Source organism: Cervus canadensis, chromosome 15 (assembly GCF_019320065.1).
Source record: "Cervus canadensis isolate Bull #8, Minnesota chromosome 15, ASM1932006v1, whole genome shotgun sequence".
Lineage (NCBI taxonomy): Eukaryota > Metazoa > Chordata > Mammalia > Artiodactyla > Cervidae > Cervus > Cervus canadensis.
Window position 1 is genome coordinate 40,119,122 of NC_057400.1, and position 25,097 is coordinate 40,144,218.

At 38.7% G+C, this 25,097-nt stretch overlaps 1 protein-coding gene across 2 annotated transcripts in view; it reads right to left on the reverse strand.

Annotated features, from left to right (window-relative positions):
• The window catches only part of LOC122453943 (CD302 antigen), a 114,351-nt gene that overhangs the window by 74,784 nt on the left and 14,470 nt on the right, over window positions 1–25,097 (reverse strand). For both annotated transcript variants that reach the window (XM_043488308.1, XM_043488306.1), the window contains exons 5-13: window positions 19,544–19,654; window positions 18,194–18,334; window positions 15,596–15,790; window positions 14,490–14,647; window positions 11,309–11,419; window positions 10,434–10,522; window positions 10,090–10,259; window positions 7,869–8,068; window positions 6,295–6,437 (exon numbers count right to left, since the gene is read on the reverse strand). In XM_043488308.1, the coding sequence (XP_043344243.1) occupies window positions 6,295–6,437; window positions 7,869–8,068; window positions 10,090–10,259; window positions 10,434–10,522; window positions 11,309–11,419; window positions 14,490–14,647; window positions 15,596–15,790; window positions 18,194–18,334; window positions 19,544–19,654 (1,318 nt within the window). The remainder of the gene's footprint in view (window positions 1–6,294; window positions 6,438–7,868; window positions 8,069–10,089; window positions 10,260–10,433; window positions 10,523–11,308; window positions 11,420–14,489; window positions 14,648–15,595; window positions 15,791–18,193; window positions 18,335–19,543; window positions 19,655–25,097) is intronic.

A 25,097-nucleotide genomic window follows, 5' to 3' on the forward strand; every position in this document is an offset into this window, starting at 1 on the left:
TTTCTATAACTATCAAATATCTTTTCTTTAAAGTGCAGAACAAACCACTTAGCTAACCTTTTATTAAACAAGATTTAAAAAAAATTAATTCCCAGTGCCCACTAAGTTAAAGTAAGACAAGCATTTAAGTATTTTCTAAGCACCAAACTCCATGGGTTATACTAGAACAATACAATTAAGCAATCACTTAAGTGAATAAATTTAACACTCATAACTATTATACTTTAGTGTATAAATCATTGAGCTATGTGCAATAATGATACAGAGATGTACCAGACATAATATCCACCCTCAAGTGGCATATAAACTGGTCAGGGAAACAAGATGTATATGAACAGAGAAAATATAAGGCCATTTTTGAAAAATCATCAAATGATAAAAATTTGGATATATTTTAAGTAGTACAAAAATTTGAAAAAAGGAGAGGTCATTGTGAACTGTAGGAAGTCAGGAAACATTTTATAACATCAGTAGAACAAAAGACAGTCTTCAAAGAATAGCTAATGTCTCTTTTGAGTCGTAATCTGAATGTTTACCACGTGTCAGTATTCAGATTGGCTGAGAGGAGAAACAATAGGAATTCCAAGGAAGAATGTACACAACAACATACAGAGACAGGGACACACATTGTCAGTGATCCCTTTCCCTCAATTTAATGTATGTTCTAGCCCGGGAGATACTTTCAGTATAAACAGAAAAGAAATAACCATAAAAAAATTTCTCCACTGCTAATTTTTCTTGAAAATACTCTCTAAAATGTAGTATACTTCTTAGGCCTTAATAAGTAGATCATTTTCCATGCATTTTGGGGGAGTGACACTGGTTACTTTCTGTAAAATTTAACCTTTTGATTGTATATATCATGTACCATCAGTACATGAGTGAAAATTATAGATGCAAAACAATACATATATACATATTAAATATAACTAGAACACATATTAGAAAAGGAGTAGAATCCAAATCCAAAATTAATCTCTATTTTCAAGCTCAGTAGAATATATGGATTGTACAGTTACAGGACTGCTGGGAAATATAGTAAGTTTGCATTTAAAAATATTTGCTAGTGAATCCAAGGCAGAAACAAACTTCAATTTAACTTCTCACTTTTTAATAAAATAATTTTCTTCATTTATTTCCTCTGTTCAACATTCCCTCATATTTTAACATTAAATTTTCATCACATTTTTCATCTTGCCAACCTCAAGCCTCTCAACTTATTGCAATGGAATATAAGGACAGTCCCCTTTCAGTTGTTTATTGTTATATTGTTTTCTTTCAAAATGAAAGATCACCAATTTGTAAAGTTAAGATAAATCAAGTGGAAATGATTAAGTCCAGTTTGTGTCTTCAACTAATCAGAGATTTCTTATAGACTTACAAATGTATCATACTTCTTGAGTGTTGGATTTCTAAATCACAGATCTAGATAGTTGCCAAATACATTATAATAAAAGACAGCCAAAATAAAGAGGTCAAGTTTGTTTCCTCATATTTCATTTCTTTCTAATCTTTGTAGATTATTTATTTGGGCCTGGAGAATTTATGCAGAATTTTGTGTTTCCCTAAAGTAAGCACTGGGCTTCTCTTGTGGCTCAGATGGTAAAGAATCTGCCTGTAAAGCAGAGACTTGGGTTAGATCCCTGGGTTGGGAAGATCCCCTGGAGAAGGGAAGGGAATTGCAACCCACTCTAGTATTCTTGCCTGAAGAATTCCATAGACAGAGGAGCCTGGTGGGCTACAGTCCATGGGGTCAGAAACAGTCAGACTTGACTGAACAGCTAACACACACACAAAGTAAGCATTAGATATTTTATCTTCTTTACACAATCAACAGTACAACCCAAAGATGATCAAAGATCATTTGTGATCTGCATTTATTCTATAGCAGTGGTCCCCAACACTTTTGGCACCAGTGACCAATTTTCATGGAAGACAATTTTTCCTCAGACTGGCAGGTGGGGGTAGAGAGGTGGTTTTGGGATGATTCAAATGCATTATTATTTATTGTATACTTTATTTCTATTATTATTATATCAGCTCCACCTCAGATCATCAGGCATTAGATCCCAGACGTTTGGGATCACTGCTCCATAGGCAGCTCCCACAGAAAATTCTAGACGTCTGTCTCCAACATTTCTACCCAGTGTTCTCTTAACTCCCCATCTTCCCTTAGAAACTTCTGCTTTCAATCCCATTTCTGCTTCCTCTGCTGCATCTCAGTGAGCAGTCTCTGAGACAGCAGTTTGCCTCATGGTCCAAAATTTCTGATCTTTATTACTTTCTGAGATTGAACTGCATTTCAACCCAGATCTTTATAGTTTTCAGCTTTCCTTTCAAGGGATTTATTAATGTGTTATAAATATAGAAAATAGTAGCCACTTGTGGGATTTTTTTTTTTTTGGTGTGTTAAGAGGTGGAAAATATTTCCTCATTTATAACCTATTTCTGCTTTGGCCTGATTTATTAGGCAGCTAAAGAGAAGAAGAAAATTGGAAATCACATTATCATTGCACACCTCTAATGTAGATTTTTAAAAAAAAAAATTGAAGGAAGAAATGGGTAACTGAGGAATTAAATCAAACAGAAAGCTTCTCTCTCTCTATAAATTTCTTCCACTCCAAGTACTAAGGCTATGAGGTGAAGAAGACATTGCATGAAAGGTTACTATGTGTATCTTGTGGTAAAATTTCTACTGTCAATCAAATTTCCTGCTGCATCTGGTTCCTAAGGAAAACAGTACCTGAGCAATAACTGCTAATAAACACAATTTGAAGGGGCTGCTTAGTCTATAAAGCCTTAGATTTATATCCAAATCCATTCATGCCTCTTCACAGGAGGTAGCATACACAACAGCAATTGCTCTGCAAACAAAGCTTTCTTCCCTAATCCTAAAGCTATTTTTGTTTTACAATGGCTTTCCCTGGTGGGCTGCTAAGAGTTGCAAAGATCTTAGAGCCTCAATGATTTGGTGCGCCCTGAAGCCTTTTCACTGAAATACAAACAGAGATGTGGAACTCAGATTGTGAGAAGTAGAGCAGTAATCTGACTTCACTCCTTGGCAGGCAAAACACAATTTGGACAATGGACATCTTGCTGAGAAAGGTCAATCCCTGCAATAAAAAGCTAAAGGTGTTCACGGAATAAGCTTTAGAATCACTTTCTGATATAAATGGGCTTGCTTCCTTCCTTTTCTTCAAGCCATGGTTATATTAAATAGGTTTTAGAATATGTTGTCTAAGTATAGCATGAACCAATGATCTCTCATTAACGGAGTGTGTATTAAGCAGACATTATGGTCTGTTTAATATGGCAGTGTATCAGAGGCTAAAGTGAAAGTGAAAGTGAAGTCGCTCAGTCGTGTCCAACTCTTAGTGACCCCATGGACTGTAGCCTACCAGGCTCCTCCGTCCATGGGATTTTCCAGGCAAGAGTACTGGAGTGGGGTGCCATTGCCTTATGGTCCCCATGACTGAGAAGATTATGGTGATCTGCTGTTTCTTTGTGCTGTTTTCTTTTTTAACTTTTTATTTTATATTGGGGTATAGCTGATCAACAATGTTGTGACAGTTTCAGGTTAACCACAAAGGGACTCAGCCATACACATCCATGTGTTCATTTTCCCCCAGACTCTCCTCCCAAGCAGGCTGCCACATAACACTGAGCAGCATCCCCTGTGCTACACAGTAAGTCCTTGTTAGTTAACCGCTTTAAATGTTGCGCTGGGCTTTGTGCTTGTTATTTTACTCCTTTATAATTTGCTGTATGGGCCTTTCCACCCATTAAATACTCGGTGGATGAATATACTCTTTACAGTTTTAAAAATATATAAAATCTGTGTTTATAAATGCAATTTCCAGGTAAAATGAGGTATTTATTATGCTTTAATTTTTCAAAACTATTTTATCTCTTTACAGCCCAGTTAGTATTTATAAACAGTTACAAACTCTGGTATGAAGCAGAGTTAATACTGATTTTATTAAAATATTATTGTTTCTCTTTCAGAATTTAGGATAATTTAAGATAATTTTTCAGTTACATAGATTGCATTACTTAGACTGGAGCTTTGTTTTTATGTTATGTATTCTTCCTCCTAATTCTTTAAAAACAAAATATCTATTCATGTGTTTTTGAATACCTCTCAACTGGAATATGTCTTTGAAATTTTTTTCAAGTGCACTTAGTCACTCAGTCGTGTCTGACTCTTGCGACCCCACAGACTGTATGTAGCCTGCCAGGCTCCTCTGTCCATGGGATTCTCCAGGCAAGAATACCGCAGTGGGTTGCCATTTCCTTCTCCAGGGGATCTTCCCAATCCAGGGATCAAACCCACGTCTCCTGCATTGCAGTCAGACTCTTTACCTACTGAGCTACAAGGGAAGCCCTCATTTTTTCAAGTAGGGAGCATAAATAGTATCAATTACTATCTTCACAAATGAAAAAACCACTAAATTGGGAACTAAAATCAACACAATCAAACATTTACCACCTCAAAACTTTTTAGATCTCAATTTTTAAAATGCCTTCTTATATTTAATGTCCTAGAGAAGGCGGCTAATTGGGTTTTCTTTGTGTTTTGGTTCCTGTTTTGCTGGTGGTTTTTTTTTTTTTTTTTTGAGTCAAAATGATCAGGAAAGTATTCACTAACACATATTCAGGTGGTGATTCTTTTCCATAATTTTGCCTGGTATACCCTGAATACTAGATTTATAAATTTCAGTCTTCTTTTCAGTTCAAAGAGTGAGGGGGAAAATAAATCATGAAGTAAAAGGCCCTCATACTCATGACTGCTCCAGAGCCTCAGAAAAAATTTCCTCCTATGATACCAACACTTGGCCCATATTTCTCCACATTATCCTTGAGGACATCAGGAAAACTAATCAGGAATCCTCCTTCTACATAACATCAAAATTACAGTGGCTTATTGACTCCATCTTTGTAACATCTCAGACTACTTCCTTTACTGTCCCATCTTACTGCCCATCTTCAATATAGTTTTCTACCAGAGGGGCTGCAATAGCTTTAGAATTAATTATTCTGCATATACCCCATGTCTGTCTTGTCTGTCTGTCTCTCTCATGCACACACTTTGTTTTTGTTTGAATGCTTTTTGCTTATTTACTATAGATTAAACTCCTTCCCTAGCAAGAAAGGACATTCCAATTTCATATACAAATTCCATTTTCTAGCAATGTTGTAGGCTCACTTTTCCTTGGCCATATCTGCATATTCTGGTCTCAGTTCCTTTGCTTATGTTCTGTTTTCCATGGCTCCTTCTCCCATCTTACCCTTCAAATATTCCCTTTTTAAAAAACTAATTACACTTATTTATTTTCGGCTGTGTGGGGTCTTCATTGCTACATGGGCTTTTCTCTAGTTGTGGTGAGCAGAGCTGGGGCTGCTCTCTAGTTGCAGTGCGTGGGCTTCTCATTGTAGTGGCTTCTCTTGTGGAGCACAGGCTTCGGTAGTTGTGGCCCATTGCCTCAACAGTTGCAGCTCCTGGGTTTCAGAGCACTGGACAAATAGCTGTGGCACACAGGCTTAACTGCTCCCTGGCATGTGGGCTTTTCCAGGATCAGGGATCGAACCCATGTCTCCTGCATTGGCAGGTGGATTCTTTACCACTGGGCCACCACGGAAGTCCCTGCCTTACCTTCTAAGAACCATCCTTCTTCATAACATTTTCCTCAATTGTACCACCCAGAAACACTTTCTCCCTGCTCTAAATTCCCATGGCCTCTCCTTACCAATGTTCTAGATTTTTCCACCATGTTTTTCTTACCCCCACTGTTGGACTTTATTACACTACACAAAGGGTAGTGACTCTGTCCCTCTAGGCACTGATCCCTCATAGCATCTTGCACATAAGAATGCTTAATGTTGAATGACTGTTAAAATACTGAATGATCCTTTAGATAATAAACCATGTCAATTCTGAATACCTGTCGTTTAGTTGCTAAGTCCAGAGAAGGCAATGGCACCCCACTCCAGTACTCTTGCCTGGAAAATCCCATGGACAGAGGAGCCTGGTAGGCTGCAGTCCATGGGGTCGCACAGAGTCGGACACGACTGAAGTGACTTAGCAGCAGCAGCAGCAGCAGTTGCTAAGTCATGTCCTACTCTTTCACAGATCCTACAGACTGTAGCCCACCAGGCTCCTTTGTCCATGGGATTTCCCAGGCAAGAATACTGGAGTGGGTTGCCATTGCCTTCTCTAGGGGGTTACTTAGAGGATGTCAAATTTAGGATAGAAGATCTCACTCTAAAAGATCAGAACTTCTGCCTGAACATTACCTGAACTGTTCTACTAAAAAGTGAAGAAACTCCTTTATTTCATCCATGTGTCTGAAGCTAGGAAGATGTCCTCCAAGCGCTTGGCAGAATCGCTCAGCTTCTTCCCAGTTTCTCTTTCTTACAACTCTTTCTCTATGAAATAGCTTAACAAAATATAATGTTAGTTTGTTTTCTTACAGTATCATAAAGTATTTATAACTTTAAAGTTGATCACAGTTGAATGTGTGGGTCTCTGAAATGGATTCTTAGAAGTGTAGCAGATTGAGGTAAAGACACATATACTGAGACACAGACAGGTCCTGCTCAAAGTGTCAACCAGAGGCCAGCACAGGCCAGTCACTGTCACTGTAGGGATAACCTTCCTTAGCCAGGCTGGGGAACTGCCCTGACATGACACCATTTCCTCTTGCATTCCAAGAATCTTGAGAGATAAAATGAGGTAAGGTTATAAAGAATACACATGAATGCTATGGGAGTAGATTTCTGCAAAGAAATGCGCTAACGGCAAATTCTGAACATAGACACTGAGCCCTGCGCAAGTACGGAACTACTTTTGATGAAGAAGAATCAAAGGGCAGACTGCACTGGAGTGTGAACATTTACAGAAGATGGCAAAACAAAACTTGCCACTTTGGACTGTTCCTTTGGTTTGTGATGACTGATTTTATGCCAAATGAACAACAGTCATTTCAAAAGTAGAAGAGGAGCAGATGACACAATGGTAGGTTGAATTACTGGTCCTGATTTTTCAGTCCCTGTGATATAGTTATCCACTCTTGCCATCATGGCTTCCTGGTGGGTGAAGGATATGTCCCTGTGCCTTGACCTGGGGCTCAGCCATGTGACTTGCTGTAACCGATGGGATAGCAGTGAAGGTAAAGTGAGCAGAAGCCTAAAACGTGCTTACCTGGGTTAGGCTTGCATTTCTGGCTCTAGTAACTCAATATGGGAAGAACAAGCCCCTGCTAGCTGCTCCTCCTTTGGCCTGACACTAGTCTGAAGAGCAGCAGACCCCAACTGATAGCGTGGAGGCCAGCACAGCTGACCCACAGCTGAGAGCAGAGCTGACCAGTAAAGCCCAAATTCAATCATTCAAACTCTATCTGACCCAGAGATCTGTGAACATGAGACTCAGTATTGTCATAGCCACTGAATTTTGAGATAGTATGAAATAATTTCTTTGTGGGAACAGTTGGCTGATACGAACTCTAAAACAAATTCTTTGATGTGTAAGAAGTGACAGAACTCTTCATTTGACAACAATAATTAGAGGGATTTGAGAATCATAAACAAAGTATCACCATGGCATGTAGCTCAACCAACTTTCCAAAACAAAAGAACCCTAGGAAAGAGCCATTCTGATTCTGGCCCTGCTCCTTTGGGTAGTACATGAGTGTACATGGAAATGGGTTATCTGACACAGAGGTGCATTGATACTCTGACAAGGACTCTGTGCTCCTAAACACTTTGGCAGGGGGACGTATGTGTCTGTGGAGAAGCAGCGTTTGTGCAAGGACATGGACTAGGATAGGAGAGAGATGACTTTGAGGGATTAAATGAGAATATTACTTTACCTTGTAACAAGAAAGACCTGAGGGGAAACTGTGCCAGCCTTCAGGACAGGGGTCTTCAGGCTTGGGGGCTGCTTTTTCAGGCTCAGAGTGTCCACTTATTTTCTTGCAAATTGAAAGTGCCCTGAAACTTCTGCAGTCTTTTACCTCCCACTTTCCAAGAGACTTTCCAGTAGCCATAGCCACACACCCTCCTGGAGAAGCTGGGGTTGAATGGAAAAGTTTAACTGAAAATTACATTAGAACATTTAAGTACAAACACTTTCTAGTGCCTACACTCCTCATTTGATTCAAGATGGCAGAAGAGAATAGGAAAGAAAATGGAGGCAATAAATGTACTTTCACAATAATAATGGCGACAGTAATACAGAGACATGCTTACTACTTGCTATTCTAAGCAGATTAAATGAACTGATCCTCACATAGAGAGGATTCTATTGTCAGACTGAGGTTCAGCGAGGATTAGTGATGTGTCACATGTGAGTAAATGGTTGACCAGGAACTGAAATCCAAGCAGCGTGTGTGTAGAGCTGAATCCTAAACCACTACGATGCTCTGTATAATCTAAATTGTTTGTATTCGCCTAACAACTTCCAACAGTTTTTGAGCAACTTAGTAAACCTCAAAACAAAACACTCCCAGATTCAAATCCAAAGGAAGAGCTGGTTCAATAAAGGTAAAAGGAGGTGTGTGGTAACACTCATTTGTTTACTATTTATGTCAGCCAGAATTGTATTTACTCACTACAACGTTAAAAGATAGTTTGTATCGTCAGATCCCTCTCCAGATGAAAAATGAGTGACTTGCCCACAATCATAGTTAGTGAGTGGTAGAGTCAGAACTGGAATCCAGATCTGCTAACAAAATACCATGCTCCCTTTCCCATGACTTCACACTGCTTTGAATGTGCAAAGGAAAAGAAGAGCATACATTGCAAAGTAATGAGGATGACTTCCATTCCATCACACAGAGAAGCCATACAGTCTCATGTCTCATGACACAGGGACAGCAAGAGGAAAAAGGACCTGGGAAAAACAACACAGCTGGGTGGGTGTGCTATCTTCCCCTAGTCTACCCTCTGCCATGGCTTACCCAGTGCAGACCAAACTGGCTGAATCTGGGAGTGAAAAGATAAAGAGGACTTAAAGACAGTCTTTCTGGCTACAGACTGAGAGAACAGCCATTGTAGCTTACTTCCTGAGCACCCTTTCAACACTGAGGCTTACCCAGGAAGAACTTGACATTGACTCTGAACTATCACAATGTCTATAAAAGAAAGCATGTGTTTTGTATATTAGAACATTCTAATTTAAGATGAAATCAAACCAGGATCAGCATCTGTATCCTCCATGTTCTGCAAGTAAAAAGACAACTTTGATATTATCAATACCACTCATATTTATATTGATGATCACGTATTACAAATTTTGTGGGCATTCTCTATCTCAAATATTGTGTTTAACTATACATTCACATGCTCCAAGTTTTATGTTATAAAAATGGCCTTCATGATTCACTGTACAAAACATAAGAAAATATAAATAATTCAAAGGAAGAAAAGTCAAATACTTCATAACTGCTCTCTCATACAAAGTCAAAATCCTCTAAAAAGCATTGGCTTAGAAATCAGATCAGGATTTTAGCAGTTCAATAACCAGGTCACCTTTGACAAGTAAATCACCTTTCTAAGCCTCTGTTTCCTCAATTCTAAAATCCAAAGGGAATTCTGAGGCTCAAATGTCCTGATTCTATGGCTCATTATGGTCAATGCTTTAGGCTAAAGAAGGATAAACTAACTTTCAGAATAAATAATTCATGGCCTCCTTAATTATCACCCCTTGAGAAGAAAAGAAATAAACACAATTCACTTTGGAGAAAGAAGTTAAGAAGCAGAGAGGTGAAAATGTAAAGTGCTCACGATGAGACTTTCAGGTTCTGTTTGAGAGTTACATGGAAAAGATGCTAAACTCACACTGACAGTTCTAGTTCTGTGCCATTAGATGGTGGTTTCTGAGAACCAAAATTTCCAGCTTTTACTGGGTAATCCCTGAGGATTTCATAGGGGAGGCATGGTCACTGCTTCTATTTATGGTTCCATACATAGACTCTAGTCCAGATGATCATCATCTCCTTCACATTTCAAAGGTAAGTGAAGAATAGATCTGGGAGGAAAGCTGTCTCTCACGTCACTGTATTCTACTGCTTTAGAGGCTAAGGCACCTACCTGGCTCAAAAAAATTCCAATTGGAAAAGGTTACAGCCCGCTTTACTCCACCAACACTTGCCCAGCTATATTCTCCATTTGCACCTGTATCTCTCAGGCCAGTCCAGAAGTATTTTTCTGGAGACACGGTATGCTTTTTAATCATATCATTCAAATATTCTTGCTCAAATCTATAAAATGAAAGTCAGATCAGTAGGTGTTTTTACAAAGACAGAATTACTATATATATTGTATATATATATTTGTATATATAGTATATATATATATTTGTTTTTAAGGAAGATTATTTGGCAAAGGAGCCCAGAGTTAAAAGTTCACTAGTACGTGTTTACTGATGGTCACACCTGCTAGTTATAGTCAGATTGCAGTTGGTCCCAAAGGGGACTTCATCCTTGTAAATCTTATAACAGGTCTCTCCATGTCTCTTCCAGCCCTAAATCAGAGGAAAAATATCATCACACTCTCTTCCAGAATTGGTGACAAGCAAGGTTCTGCTACACAGGTTAACATCTCACAACTAATAGAAATTAAGGACATGGCTAGGGAATTCATACACATGATGAGGGTGGGATATAATTTCATGGATAACCTCCATAAGCTTGTGATCTTGTGTCAGACAGAAGGTATGTCTTAATTTTCTTTACCCCCAATGTCTTTCTCGGGCTTCCCAGGTGGCGCTAGTGGTAAAGAACCTGCCTGCCAATGCCAGAGACATAAGAGATGTGGGTTCGATCCCTGGGTTGGGAAGATCCCCTGGTGGAAGGCATGGCAACCCACTCCAGTATTCTTGCCTAGATAATCCTATGGACAGATGAGCCTGGTGAGCTACAGTCCATGAGGTCGTAAAGAGTCAAACACAACCGAAGCGACTTAGCCTAGCACATAACCGAAGCACAATGCCTAGCTCATTTTAAGACTATAACAGTTGTTAGCTCAATTATTTTTGAACAATAATAATATAAGTAGAAGTAAAAAATCAGCATTGAGAAGAGTAATCACATATATTCTTATAGAAATTCATGAATAGGTAATTCTTTTTCCTATAACTTTTTTTTTCTTCTGTAGGAATGCTATATACTGTGATTCACTGCCTTCTGGCTTGGTCTAATGAAAATGAACAGAAGCTAGTAATTTCTTTGTTTTCCAAGTTTAAACTGTTTAAGTTCAGTTACCATCTCTAACCAAACAGTTGTAATATTGCTTAGAAAAATTTACATACCTCATCTGGAGGACACATCTTATCAGATCTTGTGTCATTCAATTTTTCTCCCTTTTTCTTACACACATATTTAAGTTTCTCCTCACATGATTGGACCTTCCACTGACCGAGCTTTTAAAAAACAGAAAATCATTTCTTTCACAAGAGAAATTATTTTCCATATATTTAGAATTGGACTCATTTTAAATCAAGATAATTTCTTCTTACAACTATCAGGGAGGATGAGGGGGAGGAGGGAAAGGAGGAAAGGGAGGCAGAGAGAATGAATATAACTGAGCAATTATTCCTGAGAACATACTCCTAGAAAATGCTGCCCAACAAGACTGGAAGCCTGTTACTTCAGCATCACCTCAAGGTCACCATCGGGATGAAGTTCATTTTCTTATAAGTGTAACAATAAAAACTATTAAAGGACACTTATACAGAAGTTGAAGAGAGAAGAACCCAGCCCACAAAGAGTTGCCAGTGTTCTAATCTCCTTCCATGGGACACAGACAAAGTTTTTCCGCGGGTTCATCCCTTTGGGGCAGGTCACTTAATCTCCCTGTCTCAGTTTCCTCATGTGTAAGATGATGGTGATCAGAATAACTGCTAAGAATTTTAGAATCAAATTTTTCTTCCAACTCCACTTCAGTCCAGATGTCAAAGTTCTCTCTTTCAAATATGCTACTTAACATTTATTTTGCTTGAGTCACTATGCTCTCTTTGAATGAAATTTTAGAAAGTCAGTTGTGATACAGGTCAGTTTTAAACACTGAAAGCCATCTTGGTAAGCCGTCAGTTCACTGTGGCTTGTGGGACCTCATTTCAACCTTTGATGCTCTTTTAAATATATCCTGTGTATCCTTTTAAATACAGCATTAAATGTGACACCCTTCCAAATTCAGCTTTACACCTTTCTAAAAACATCTTTTAAGATGATGCTGTGGAAGTGCTGCACTCAGTATGCCAGCAAATCTGGAAAACTCAGCAGTGGCCACAGGACTGGAAAAGGTCAGTTTTCATTCCAATCCCAAAGAAAAGCAATGCCAAACAATGCTCAAACTACTGCACAATTGTCCCTATCTCACACACTAGTAAAGTAATGCTCAAAATTCTCCAAGCCAGGCTTCAACAGTACGTGAACCGTGAACTTCCAGATGTTCAAGCTGGATTTAGAAAAGGCAGAGGAACCAGAGATCAAATTGCCAACATACACTGGATCATTGAAAAAGCAAGAGAGTTCCAGAAAAACATCTATTTCTGCTTTATTGACTACTTCAAAGCCTTTGACTGTGTGGATCATAACAAACTGTGGAAAATTCTTCAAGAGATGGGTATACCAGATCACCTGACCTGTCTCCTGAGAAATCTGTATGCAGGTCAGGAAGCAACAGTTAGAACTGGACATGGAACAACAGACTGGTTCCAAATTGGGAAAGGAGTACATCAAGGCTGTATATTGTCACCCTGCTTATTTAACTTATACGCAGAGTACATCATGAGAAATGATGGGCTGGAAGAAGCACAAGCTGGAATCAAGATTGCTAGGAGAAATATCAATAACCTCAGATATGCAGATGACACCACCCTTAGGGCAGAAAGCAAAGAAGAAATAGAGTCTCTTGATGAAAGGGAAAGAGAAGAGTGAAAAAGTTGGCTTAAAACTCAACATTCAGAAAACTAAGATCATGGCATCTGGTCCCATCACTTCATGACAAAGATGTGTAAACAATGGAAATAGTGAGAAAAGTTATTTTTTTGGGCTCCAAAATCACTGCAGATGGTGACTGTAGCCATGAAATTAAAAAATGCTTGCTCCTTGGAAGAAAGCTATGACCAACCTAGACAGCATATTAAAAAGCAGAGACATTACTTTACCTACAAAGGTCCGTCTAGTCAAAGCTATGCTTTTTCCAGTAGTCATGTATGGATGTGAGAGTTGGACTATAAAGAAAGCCAAGTGCCAAAGAATTGATGCTTTTGAACTGTGGTGTTGGAGAAGACTCTTGAGAGTCCCTTGGACTGCAAGGAGATCCAACCAGTCAATCCTAAAGGAAATCAGTCCTGAATGTTCATTGGAAGGACTGATGCTGAAGCTAAAACTCCAATACTTTGGCCAACTGATGGGAAGAGTTGACTCATTGGAAAAGACCCTGATACTGGGAAAGATTGAAGGTGGGAGGAGAAGGGGATGACAGAAGATGAGATGGTTGGATGGCATCACCAATGCGATGGACATGAGTTTGAGTAGGCTCTGGGGGCTGGTGATGGACAGGGAAGCCTGGCATGCTGCAGTCCATGGGGTCACGAAAAGTCAGATATGACTAAGCAACTGAACTGAACTGAAAAACATCTTTTCTAGTGAAACACTTCTAAACAGCCCTACAATTTATTGCTTCCACTTAAGTTTCTCTAGAAGTTTGGGTGATACAATCAGCCTCCAAAACAGGAGTTCACAGGAAAGTGCTATAAACAAAAATATAGAGACATTTGTGTCCCTTTGGCTCAAGATTGCTTATCCTGTACATGAGACAGGGTGCTCAGGGCTGGTGCACTGGGATGACCCTGAGGGGTGGGATGGGGAGATGGGGGAGGGAGGGTCAGGATGAGGAACACATGTACACCCATGGCTGATTCATAGGAATGTATGGCAAAAACCACCACAATATTGTAAAGTAATTAGCCTCCAATTAAAATAAATTTTAAAAAAAGATTGCTTATCCTGGACTCTTAACTGAAGCATGCTCAATAAACATTCATGAATTCTATAGCAGTAAGATGTTTATTGGGCCTCATTTTTAATAAAACCAGTTTTTCACTTCTCAAAGTGGGACTAATATAACACTTGACCTGAACACGAGACAATGGGATTTTCCAGGTTACAATGTGGCTACCTGCTAAATATTACTGAGAGAAAGCAGCTTCTCAGAAACCATTTGGCACAAGAATCTCAGCTCCAAAGAGATTCTCTTGATCTCTTTCACACCAGGGCAGGTACTCTCAGACAGGAATTGGATTGCTTCTTTAGTAATTGCTTTATTTACCTTTTCTCAGCAGTTACTAGAAAGATAATCTACAGTGCAATTACCTTTTATTTTCTTTCCTAGCTTAAACACAAATATTCCAATGAAAGTCACCTTATTATAAGATTATCAGGTATAACAGTAAGGATATAAATAAATCCAAGGAGGTTTCCTACCTTTCCAAAATAGGAAACGCAGTTGGGAGTCTTATTATAGGGAACTTGTGGCTCATTCTCATCCCAGTAAGTTAGAGTAACTTCAGTACCATCTGACCACTGAAATAGGGCTGGTGTATTTATATTCCTAAGGCCTGTCCACATTTCCTCTTCGGCATCTAAAAGAAAAATGCTTTGTTTGGTTACTCAGTCACATACTTCCACATGGAAACTACTGCTGATTTTTACATTCTGATAAGGGGTGTTAGAGCCTTGATGGTATTTCTTTTTCTTTTAATTCAGAAAAGTGGTATTCTTAATTAGCTTGTAAAAATGTTGCTATGTTAGGCTGGCCTGATGACAAGGGCTTTTCAGGTCACGTATGCAGGCACGGTACATAGGCAGAACAGCTAGCTGTACTAAGATTTGTAGGCTGGGTGTTCCTGGTACCTGGTTTAGATAAGCCTTGCTTTACGAGAAATAATGAAATTCTACTAACACTGTCATAGATATTCCAGTTAAAATAAGAATATTGCCCATCACTGAATGACTGCACTGCTTTGCCAGGTAAAACAACTGGCACCACGCTGGCACAGAATATAGGTATCTGAAAGTGAAAAGTGAAAGTGAAGTCGCTCAGTTGTGCTATTACTATGGGTGAATCCTAGGAGGAGATCTTAACACTGGCTCTCTGGTGTTTCGTTCATTATTTAGCTTCCAAATAATTATAAAAGTGAAGTAATCATCACTTAAGTGTCGGGAGGAATTTAAATAGCATTCAGCTTATGAGAAGAGGGAAATTATTCAGTCAATGGTTGTGCTGTCAGGTTGGGAGCCACTTGCTACATGCAGCTATTGAAAATCGTAAATCAATTAAAATGAAATGAAAGCAAAAATTCAATTCTCCAGTCACTCTGGCTACATTTCTAGGGTTCAAAAGCCCCAAGTGGCTGGTGGTTATTGAATGACAGCACAGATTTTCTGCCGGTTCCATCACGGCAGAAAATTCTTTTGGACAATGCTGATGTACAGGATCAAACTGTAAGCTTTTCATTCTAAGAGTCTGAAAACAGGGATACTTTAAAATATTTTAAACCTCTTTTTAAGAGGATATCTTAAAAACTTACCCCCATTATGAAGTTTTGTGACAACTACTTCCACATCTGCTAAAGAATGAATGCTGATGAGGTCACTGCTGAAGGTCTGGCATGTCGTATGCGCCTTATCCCAGGAATCACTTTCATTGACCAGCAGATAGCAAAAGCCATCATTTGGCACCCAGTCTGCAGCATCACAGTGGGTATCTGAGTATGTCCACACATCTGGAGGAAAAGAAGCTATTTATATTCCAGTAAAGATACATCTATTTTGAATCAATAACATTGCAAATTCTTCTTTCCCGAATCATAAGGCTTCTGGAAAACTGAAGAACAGGATTTTAGATGGTACAGTGACATGAATTTATGCAGTGCACAGCATCATAGGAGTGACTGCAGGGATTCAGACAATAATTTGACTTTAGAGTGATACAAATTTGCTACATGGCTGCCTATAGACTATTTATAGAGGGATTTCCCTGAGTCCTAGGAGACAGAAGAAAAGTGTGGGGTAAGTAAGTAATTGACAAATCTCTTCCTGGGTATGGGGTTTGTGACGTTCCCCTCCAGTCTCTGCCTTTGAGAGATTATAAAGTTAAGCTTCCTTTTCAGGTATGGTCAGCTTAGCGAGGGAATGTACATTTGTACCCATGGCTGAACAAGCAAGCAGAGATTTAAGGAACATAATAAGACATTTATTCACTTCACATCCAAGAAATGGCAGGAGGGAAAGGGCAAAGAGCATCTCTGGACCTCTTCTTTCCTGCCCTCTACTAGTCCTACAGGCCTCATGGAATGAGGGATTCTTTGTTTAGACTATAATAAAATTTAGTCAAGTTATGGTCAAAAAGATTAAAGAAAAAGAGTGAGGTATAAACCATAAAGAATATGTCTACCCCTCTTAACAAAACTAGAAAGTAGTTCAGCTATTCAGGCTTCATGGATTTGAACCATTTGGAATGTTTGTTATAAGAAAACACATCTTAGAAATGTGGACAGTGTGTTTTTTACTAAAGGATAAAATCAGGTTCAGCTTCTCACACTTGTAAAATAACTCAATTAACTTTAAGGTTCTGAAATAGCACTTATTATTATATTTTACAATTATAATAAAGGAATAGAGGGGAAAACACTCACCATTGAACTTAAAATAATTATTTTCATATTATAGTCTTTGTCTCTATGAATACATATTTTTACAAGATCACAATGATAAGTAAGCATATGATTTTGTTCTGCTCTTTGTATTTTCCTGCTGGCACAGTTATTTTAATAAATGCACTTGTTCAATCATGTGGAAACATCATGATTTACTTAATAATTGCTACTAAAGGATATTTTCTTGATCTATAATCAGTCACCCTGGTTTATTTTCATTTGTGCTGTCTTTTCTGCTATGCCTTTTGTTGTATGGACTAAATTTGGTTTGAATCAACTTGGAAGATGACTGTTCATTTTCCCCTATTATTTTTTAATCTTAAAAGAATAGCTTTATGCTCCTATTTGGATGATAAGAAATTTTATGCTTTATTCTCTTCTCTCAACATTCTTTAAAGCACAAGACAATTTAAAACCTCTTCTCCCAGTTTTAAGTATTCAATGAGGATTTAATCAAATACCGGGTATACGGCGGGCCCCAAGCAAGACAATAAGGATATTTCTCTCCTCCACTCTTTTGAACACTTCTCAAACTTTTAATGGACCTTGGAAGTTTCAGCTGTCCTGTGCCTCTCTTACTCCCAAACTCCCTGGGAAAAAACACCTCTGTGCACATGTTTTGTCCATCTACACCTCTCCTTTCTACCTCATTTGTCAGAATCAGCCTGGTAAAGCAGAGAGGTGGGTGGGCATTGTGGGGCAATTCCTATGTCCATCATTTTTCACTCCCCATAGGGGCAGGTCATATGTAAGACCTCTCCTTAGAGTGTGGCTCTCAAACTTAAGAGTGTATCAGAATCATCTGCAAGGCTTTTTTTCTTTTCTCAAAGTTAACTTTTTTTTTTAATCCAGAGTCTTAAAAAAAAATTTATTTATGTATTTGGCTGTGGCAGGTCTTAGTTGCAGCACGTGGGATCTTCCTTGGGTAATGCAGGATCTTTTGTTGGTGCACACAGACTCTCTAGCTGAGGTGTGTGGGCTTAGCTGCTCCATGGCACGTGCGATCTCAGTTCCCCAACCAGGGATCAAAACTGCGTCTCCTGCATTGGGAAGCAGATTCTTAACCACCCGACCACCAGGGAAGCCCCTGGAAGCACAGGTCGGGGGTCCCCACCCTCAGAGTATCTCATTTAGTAAATATGGTGTATATCCCAAGAATCTGCATTTCTAACAGGTACAGGTGAAGCTGATGCTCTTGGTCTGGGGAACCACTGCTCCAGGAAAGAACAGCCACCTGTGAAGAGAACTATATTTCCTATCTAGAATATCTCTGCCTTCTTATGGGCATATAACAAACTAAAGCTTTATTCATGTATAGTTTATAATATCTAACCACATGGTCAATATCAAATACCTTCTTGCATTGGCAGTATCAGGTGAAGGAAAGAGGGAAACAGGTATCTGAAATGGATTTGCTCGATTTCATAAAACTAATTTTGAGACCTTTGTTGGAGGAAGTGAGAAAGGTACCTGTCAACTCCGCTGTGCTATTTAACAGTTTCTCACAGACATAGGGCAGTCGAGCCTCGCAGGAAAAACTCTGCCACAGACCCGAATCGGCATCCATTCTTGCACAGCTTGATCTGCCAATGGTAGGTGTCATCAGCACATCTGAAATGGCAAGATTTTCAGAGTTAAAAGAAGAAGGTTAGGGCACGGGTGGTGGTTAGAAAAAATAATTTGTATTCTTAACTTTATTTATTGGAACTCATGAAATAGTTAAAACTTTTAACTACATTGAGATGTATAAGCTGCAATGGACAATCACGTGTTTAACTATGTCTTCTTAAATATAGGACACAGGAAATACTCTGATATGTTGTAGTTAATTTAAAAAACAAAACCAAAAACCAAACCTCTGCCCCTAACCAATTTGACTGTCATATCCTGTGGTCAGCGGTAGTTCTTAATTTGCTACCCTACCCAATAAAAATGCTAATTTATGATTCTGCTATGCCTTTAAGGCTTTAAGATTAAATTATCTTTAAACATTCTACTTACTGAGATAATAGAGAATTTATTTGCTAAAAAAATTCTATTAACTGAAATGCCAGTGTATTGGTATTTTATTGCACTTATCTCATTTTTATTATATGTATGTAGAATACTTTGGTATTGAAGTTAGTGTTAATTTTTACATTCTACATTTATCAGAAGCCTATGATTTTATTTTTTAAAAAGATATCTAAACCTTTTTTGGGGAGGAGGAAGACCTTTTGACTAACTAGGGTTTTGTTTTATTCACTATAAAATTTTCTTAAGGATATTTATTTGTATACGAAAATATAACCATTATGTTGTCACTACTTGGGTGCTGCAGTGGAAGACCTCAAGAGTTTGAGAATGAGGAATTATTTCCACTGGATGGCATCACCAACTTAATGGACGTGAGTATGAGCAAGCTTCAGGAGCAGGTGGACAGGGAAGCCTGGTGTGCTGCAGTCCATGGGGTCGCAAAGAGTCAGACACGACTAAGCAACTGAACTGAATTATTTCCATATTAGAGTTAAGCTGCAAATGAAATGCAATATGGGTCAGTCATGGACGTGTGAAGTCCTCTCAGGGACACAGAAAGGTTCCTGGGCCATGAAGTGGGGCTCTTTCTGCTCCTACCTAAAAATGCAGGGTCACTGTAAAGATGAAGGACAAATGCTCAGTTGCCCATGGTGGGGGTCAACTTGGCTATAATGGAATCACAATAAAGAAGGGTTTAGGAAAGAAAAAAATTCTTCTGAGAGTTTGAAATTTGTATAAGCTCCCAGGGAGTGGGAAGCTCTTTTTTGAAGTTTATGCTTTGTAAATGGAAGAGCAGGCAGTTACCTGGGTCCCAGTTGAGAAAGTTTAACGGCCTGTGGTCTGACCATTCCCAGCCTCTAGCAGAGTACAGCTGATTTAGGCCAATCCAGAAAATTCTTGCAACGCCTTCTTTTCCTGTAAGATTTACACAGGTTTAAAAAGTGACAAAATTATGTGTTGTTAATAATCCAGACTTAAGTTGATACAACTAGCAAAAACATCTTCAGGTTTGATTATAAGGCAGGATCCCTGTAGGAGACTGTGTATCCAACAAAGGCAGGTGATGCTGACAGGCAACAAAACTTCTACCTATTGAGAAACCCAAAGGCTGCTAAGTTAATTCAATTCAGCTTCTCCATTAGCTTGTCCAATTCTTCCATGGTTGTATGGGTCCACGTGTATTGAAAAAAAATGAGAATGAAGATTCTGGGAAGAAGATGGTAGGAACAGAGGACCAATTATCACTCCAGTGAAAAGTAAATATGAGGTTAAGAGTGAAATATAAGAATACACTGTGCTTTCCAGGAGCTTCACTGTGAAAGACAGAAGCAAGGGTTCAGGATCCAGGGGAAAAAAAATTTAATGGTAGATGTTTAAACAAGTTTATAGCCTATTTGGGAAGAGTCAATAGAGTTTTGATAAAAATATAAGAGAAGAAACAGTTGATGAGGTTACAAACAGCTTGGAGGAAGTAGTTAACGTTGAACCAGATGGAGAAATAACAGCATAGATAGAGAAAAAATTCTAAGTGTGATAGTGAGAAACTAAGGGTTGACCTCACTTTTCTCAAGGAGATAGATAAGGATACTCTCTCTACTAAGGAAGGAGAGGTGGATGTTTGAGTAGATGGCTTGAAGAGAATGCTGAAGGGAACTCTGGATTTTTCCTTTTTTTTCACCTTGTTAGCATAAGCAAGGGCTGTCAGCGTTGGTACAGCAAGACCTTGAGGAATTAATCTAATGTGCATCTTCCTTTATTAGTAAATGTGATTGATTTTCCAGCATTCCTAAAGAAGTCCTAGAAACTATGACATATATATGGTACTCCAGACTCAACCATACCTGACATTCAGAATTCCTTTCATTCATTCATTTCTAACCAGGGCTAACTATATAGGGGACCAACCTTTCCCATCTATCCCAAGTTCAATGTCCTCTTCCATGAAACCTTTTCAGATATCCCCCAGCAGGAATTCTGAATAACCATACTGCTTCCTTTAAATAATCCTACTGTTCACCCACACACAAAAAGTAAACGTTTACAATGGAACAAAATGATGTTTGGAGGGTGTCAGGCTCCTGTTTACTTCATCACCATGTTCTATTCGTGATCTGTATTGAGGATGACTTATGCTTTATTCCTCACTAGAATCATAAGATTTTAAAATTGTGACTGTGCTGATAACATCAGTGCTCAAAAGTTTTTGTGTGTCTTATGCTGAGTAGATGTGATAAATTTGAAAGACTCTGGTTGGGCAAATGCAAAGGGTAGGGATTTCTTCCCTGGTCTGGGATTTCTTACATGGTCTGGACAATTTGGAGCTGGACTTTTTCCCTTCATCTAGTCCAAGCAAGGAATGCTATGATGCATTTGGAGGAATGTTTGGTAGAAACAAAAGAAAATAAACTGAAGTCGCTCAGTCATGTCTGACTCTTTGCGACCCCATGCCTGCCAGGCTTCTCCATCCATGGGATTTTCCAGCCAAGAATACTGGAGTGGGTTGCCATTTCCTTCTCCAGGGGATCTTCCTGGCCCAGGGATCAAACTCAGGTCTCCTACACTGCAGGCAGGCTACTGTCTGAGCCACCAGGGAAGTGGGTGTGGACCAATTTGAGACTCTATCTCTGCCTGTCTTTGCCATCAACAAATAGATGATTGCTAGCTTAAGTCCCTATGTCCAATCAAATGGGCAAGTCCACTGAGCTAGATATTCCTGACCATCCCCAACACCCCTTTTCAGACATGACTCTGTATTTCTATTCCTTTCCCCACAATGAGAAACTGTAGGGCCTGATAATGGTCATGCATCTGAGAGGAACATCAGAAAGGCCACAGCCAGCAGAGGCCCTGACCTAGACATGCCCTAGCCTCGGGCCAACTATCAAGGGAGTTCAAAATGAGCAGTCCCTCAGGCAAGAGGCAAATTAGGAAGAACAGAGATGTGCTGTTCCTGCTGTTCCTGCTCTGGGGATTGTAGGTCCTCCTTTGTAGCTCTGGGATGAATCTATGATTAGAGGTCCCTGAGAAGGACAAAGCCATAGGACATTCGACTCCCAAACAAAATTTAGTGAATATGAGGAAACCGAATCCCCCACTGGTAGGCCCCTTGTATTAGTAAAACAAAATCAAAATAAACTAATTAGGTGCAGGGCAGGCACAGAGAAGAAAGAATGCTCTTTTAGACTGTGTGGGATTTATCTTCAAGAGGGGTGATCCTACTTTATTTCTGTCAGCAAATTCCCTAGTTCCATACAACCACTAGCTACCAAACCCAGAGGTCATTTGGGAATAACATTCCCTACTATCTTTGTGTCTGTACAACTCTCATTTCCCTGACTAGATCAAGCACTTTGATCACAAATTTCTGATTCACTTTTGTGTGTGTGTTGTGTGTTCAGTTGCTCAGTCGTGTCTGACTCTGCGACACCATAGCCTGCCAAGCTCCTCTGTCCATGGAATTATCCAGGTAAGAATACTGGAGCAGGTTGCCATTCCCTTCTCCAGGGGATCTTCCCAATCCAGGGATGAAATCCACATCTCTTGTGTCTCCTGCATTGGCAGGCAGGTTCTTTATAACTGGCACCACCTGGGAAGCCCTTTTGTGGGCCTCACTCTTCCCAGTCCACTGTTTACACCTGCTAGTTTTCAGGGAAGGGACACAATATTAACAGAAATTTCAAGAAATGCTTCAGATTTGGTTACTCTGAGTTTCAGATGTCAAAATACAGCTTTCTTAGGTCTTAGGCAATCAGCAATCATAATTAGGCGTATTGAGCACTCACAGTGAAAGAGAAGCTTGGAAAATTAGAAAGGACTGCACATCTAAGATTACTGATAAGCAAAAAATTGTGGGGAGTGTGTGGCCAGGGACAGCAGACAACCGAACCCATTAACTCATTATCTCTGTTTTACTTGTTATTAAAGAAAATTGATGTGTAAAGAAATCCTGCAACATTTATTCCTTCAAATGCATCATCAGACTGTTTGGACTGGTGTTGACAGTCATACTTTGACAACTTTTTCCCTCACAGAAGCCATTAGCTTCCAAATGTCAGTATTCTGGGAGATGAATTTATTGGCACTTTTAATTCTCAACAGTATTTTTCCTAAGTTTTCAGTGGGGTCTGGAATAGAATCCCATTGCCTAACAGTAGCCAAAATTATGTTTCTTTGACAGGTTTCCATTCAAGAGATCTGATTATTCAAGTTCTGAATAACCCAAGAAAGGGTTAAAAGAATAAGAAAGAGATCTGAATAAAGCTTAAGCCAAAAACCATGACAGAAGATCAGCAGAATTTTTTTGTGGTTTATAACATAGGTTTCATGTATGCAACATTATGTTTCAACTTCTATATTTGGTGGTGTGCTCACCAAATTTTAGAAGTTGACTTCTTTTAGCCATTTCACCCATTTCTTTTCCTGCTTCTTATCTTATAACCATTATTCTGTTCTCTATTTATGTTTTTGTTTTGCTTGCTTATGTATTTGTTTATTTAAATATGTCATATGAGTGAAACCATACAGTACTTGTCTTTATATGTCTGACTAATTTCACACAACACAACACTCTCAAGGTCTCTCCATGATGTTTTTCATAGAAATAGAACAAAATTTTATACAAACAAGATTCATATGGAACAACAAAAGACCCCAAATAACCGAAGCAATCCTGAGAAAAAAAAACAAAGCTGGAGGTAACCACTCCCTGATTTCAAATTATATCACAAAGCTAGAATAATTAAAACAGTATAGTATTGGCAGGAAAAACAGACACACAGATCAAAAGAACATAATTGAGAGCTCAGAAATAAAGCCATGCATATATGGGCAACTGATTTTTAACAAAGAACATACAATGGAAAAGGATAGTCCTTTCAATAAATGGTACTGGGAAAACTGGACACTGCCATGCGCAAAAGAATGAAACTAGACCACTGTCTTGTACCATATAAAAAAATCAGCTCAAAACAGATTCAAAATTTGAATCTATGACCTGAAACCATAAAACTCCTAGAAGAAAACATAGGCAGTATGTTCTCTGACATCAGTCTTAGAATGCTTCTGGATAGATTTCCTTGGGCAAATGAGCAAAAGCACAAGTAAACAAACTTGTTTATATAAAAGCAGAAAGCTTCTGCACAGCAAAGGAAACTACCAACACAACAAAAGAACCTACCAATGTGAGAAGATATTTGCATATCATTTATCCTATAAGGGGCTAATATTCAAAATATACAAAGAACTCATATATTTCAAAAACAAAAAACCAAACAACCCAATTTAAAGATGGGCATAGGATCTGAATTGACATTGTTCCAAAGAAGATATACATGGCCAACAAACATATTAAAGATATTTGACATCACTAGTTATTAGGGAAGTGCAAATCAAAACTACAATGAGATATCACCTCATGCCTGTTATCAAATGGGCAAGAAACAAAAAATGTTGGAGAAGATGTAGAGAAAAGGAAAGCCTCATACACCGTGGGTGGGAATGTAAAAGTCCAGTAAGTTTTTAAGGATGAAAACAAAGAAAGGTATGTAAGAAGAGTAAGTGCTATAGTAAAGAAGTAAGGGTTCTGGAGTTATATATATGTTGAAATTCAAATTCCAATTCTGATACTTCATAGCTCTGGGATGTTGGGTGTATTATTTCTAAACATTGATTCCTCATCTGTAAGTGGGGATAAAAATACTTGTCTTATGGCATTGTAAAGATGATTAATTTATAGTTGCCCCCTGAAACACATGGGTTTGAAACATGCTGGTCCACTTACATGCTGACTCTTTTCACTAAATACATACTATAGAACTATACAATCTACAGTTGGTTGAATCCATGGATATGGAACTGCATTCGTTTATTCAAATGTGAAGTTTTTTATTGAGGTGAACTACTACTCAACAATCTTCTCCACTCTCCTCAAATTCTCTACTGTTCAATGTTCAAAGTATTTAATGTTCACTTTTTTTCAGATCCTTTCATTTAGACTTCAGTAAGCAGTTTAATCTTGTTACCTCACCTTGTTTTCTGAATATTTACCTCTCTTGGTCTTTATCATGAGATGCACTTTCAATGGACAGAAGAGGATTATATTCATTATGTTTTTTCACTTGGGGGCTTTGGTGTTAAATCTCAGGAAGAAACAGAGAAATACAGAAGAAAACAACATACCTAGATATGAAAATAGAAGACGGCACCTTTACCATCTCAGCAATTTGCTCTACCACAAGCAACTTAAACCTACTTTTTTTTTCTTTTTATTTTTTTATTGAAGGATAATTGCTTTACATAATTTTGTTATTTTCTGTCAAACCTCAACATGAATCAGCCATAGGTATACATATATCCCCTC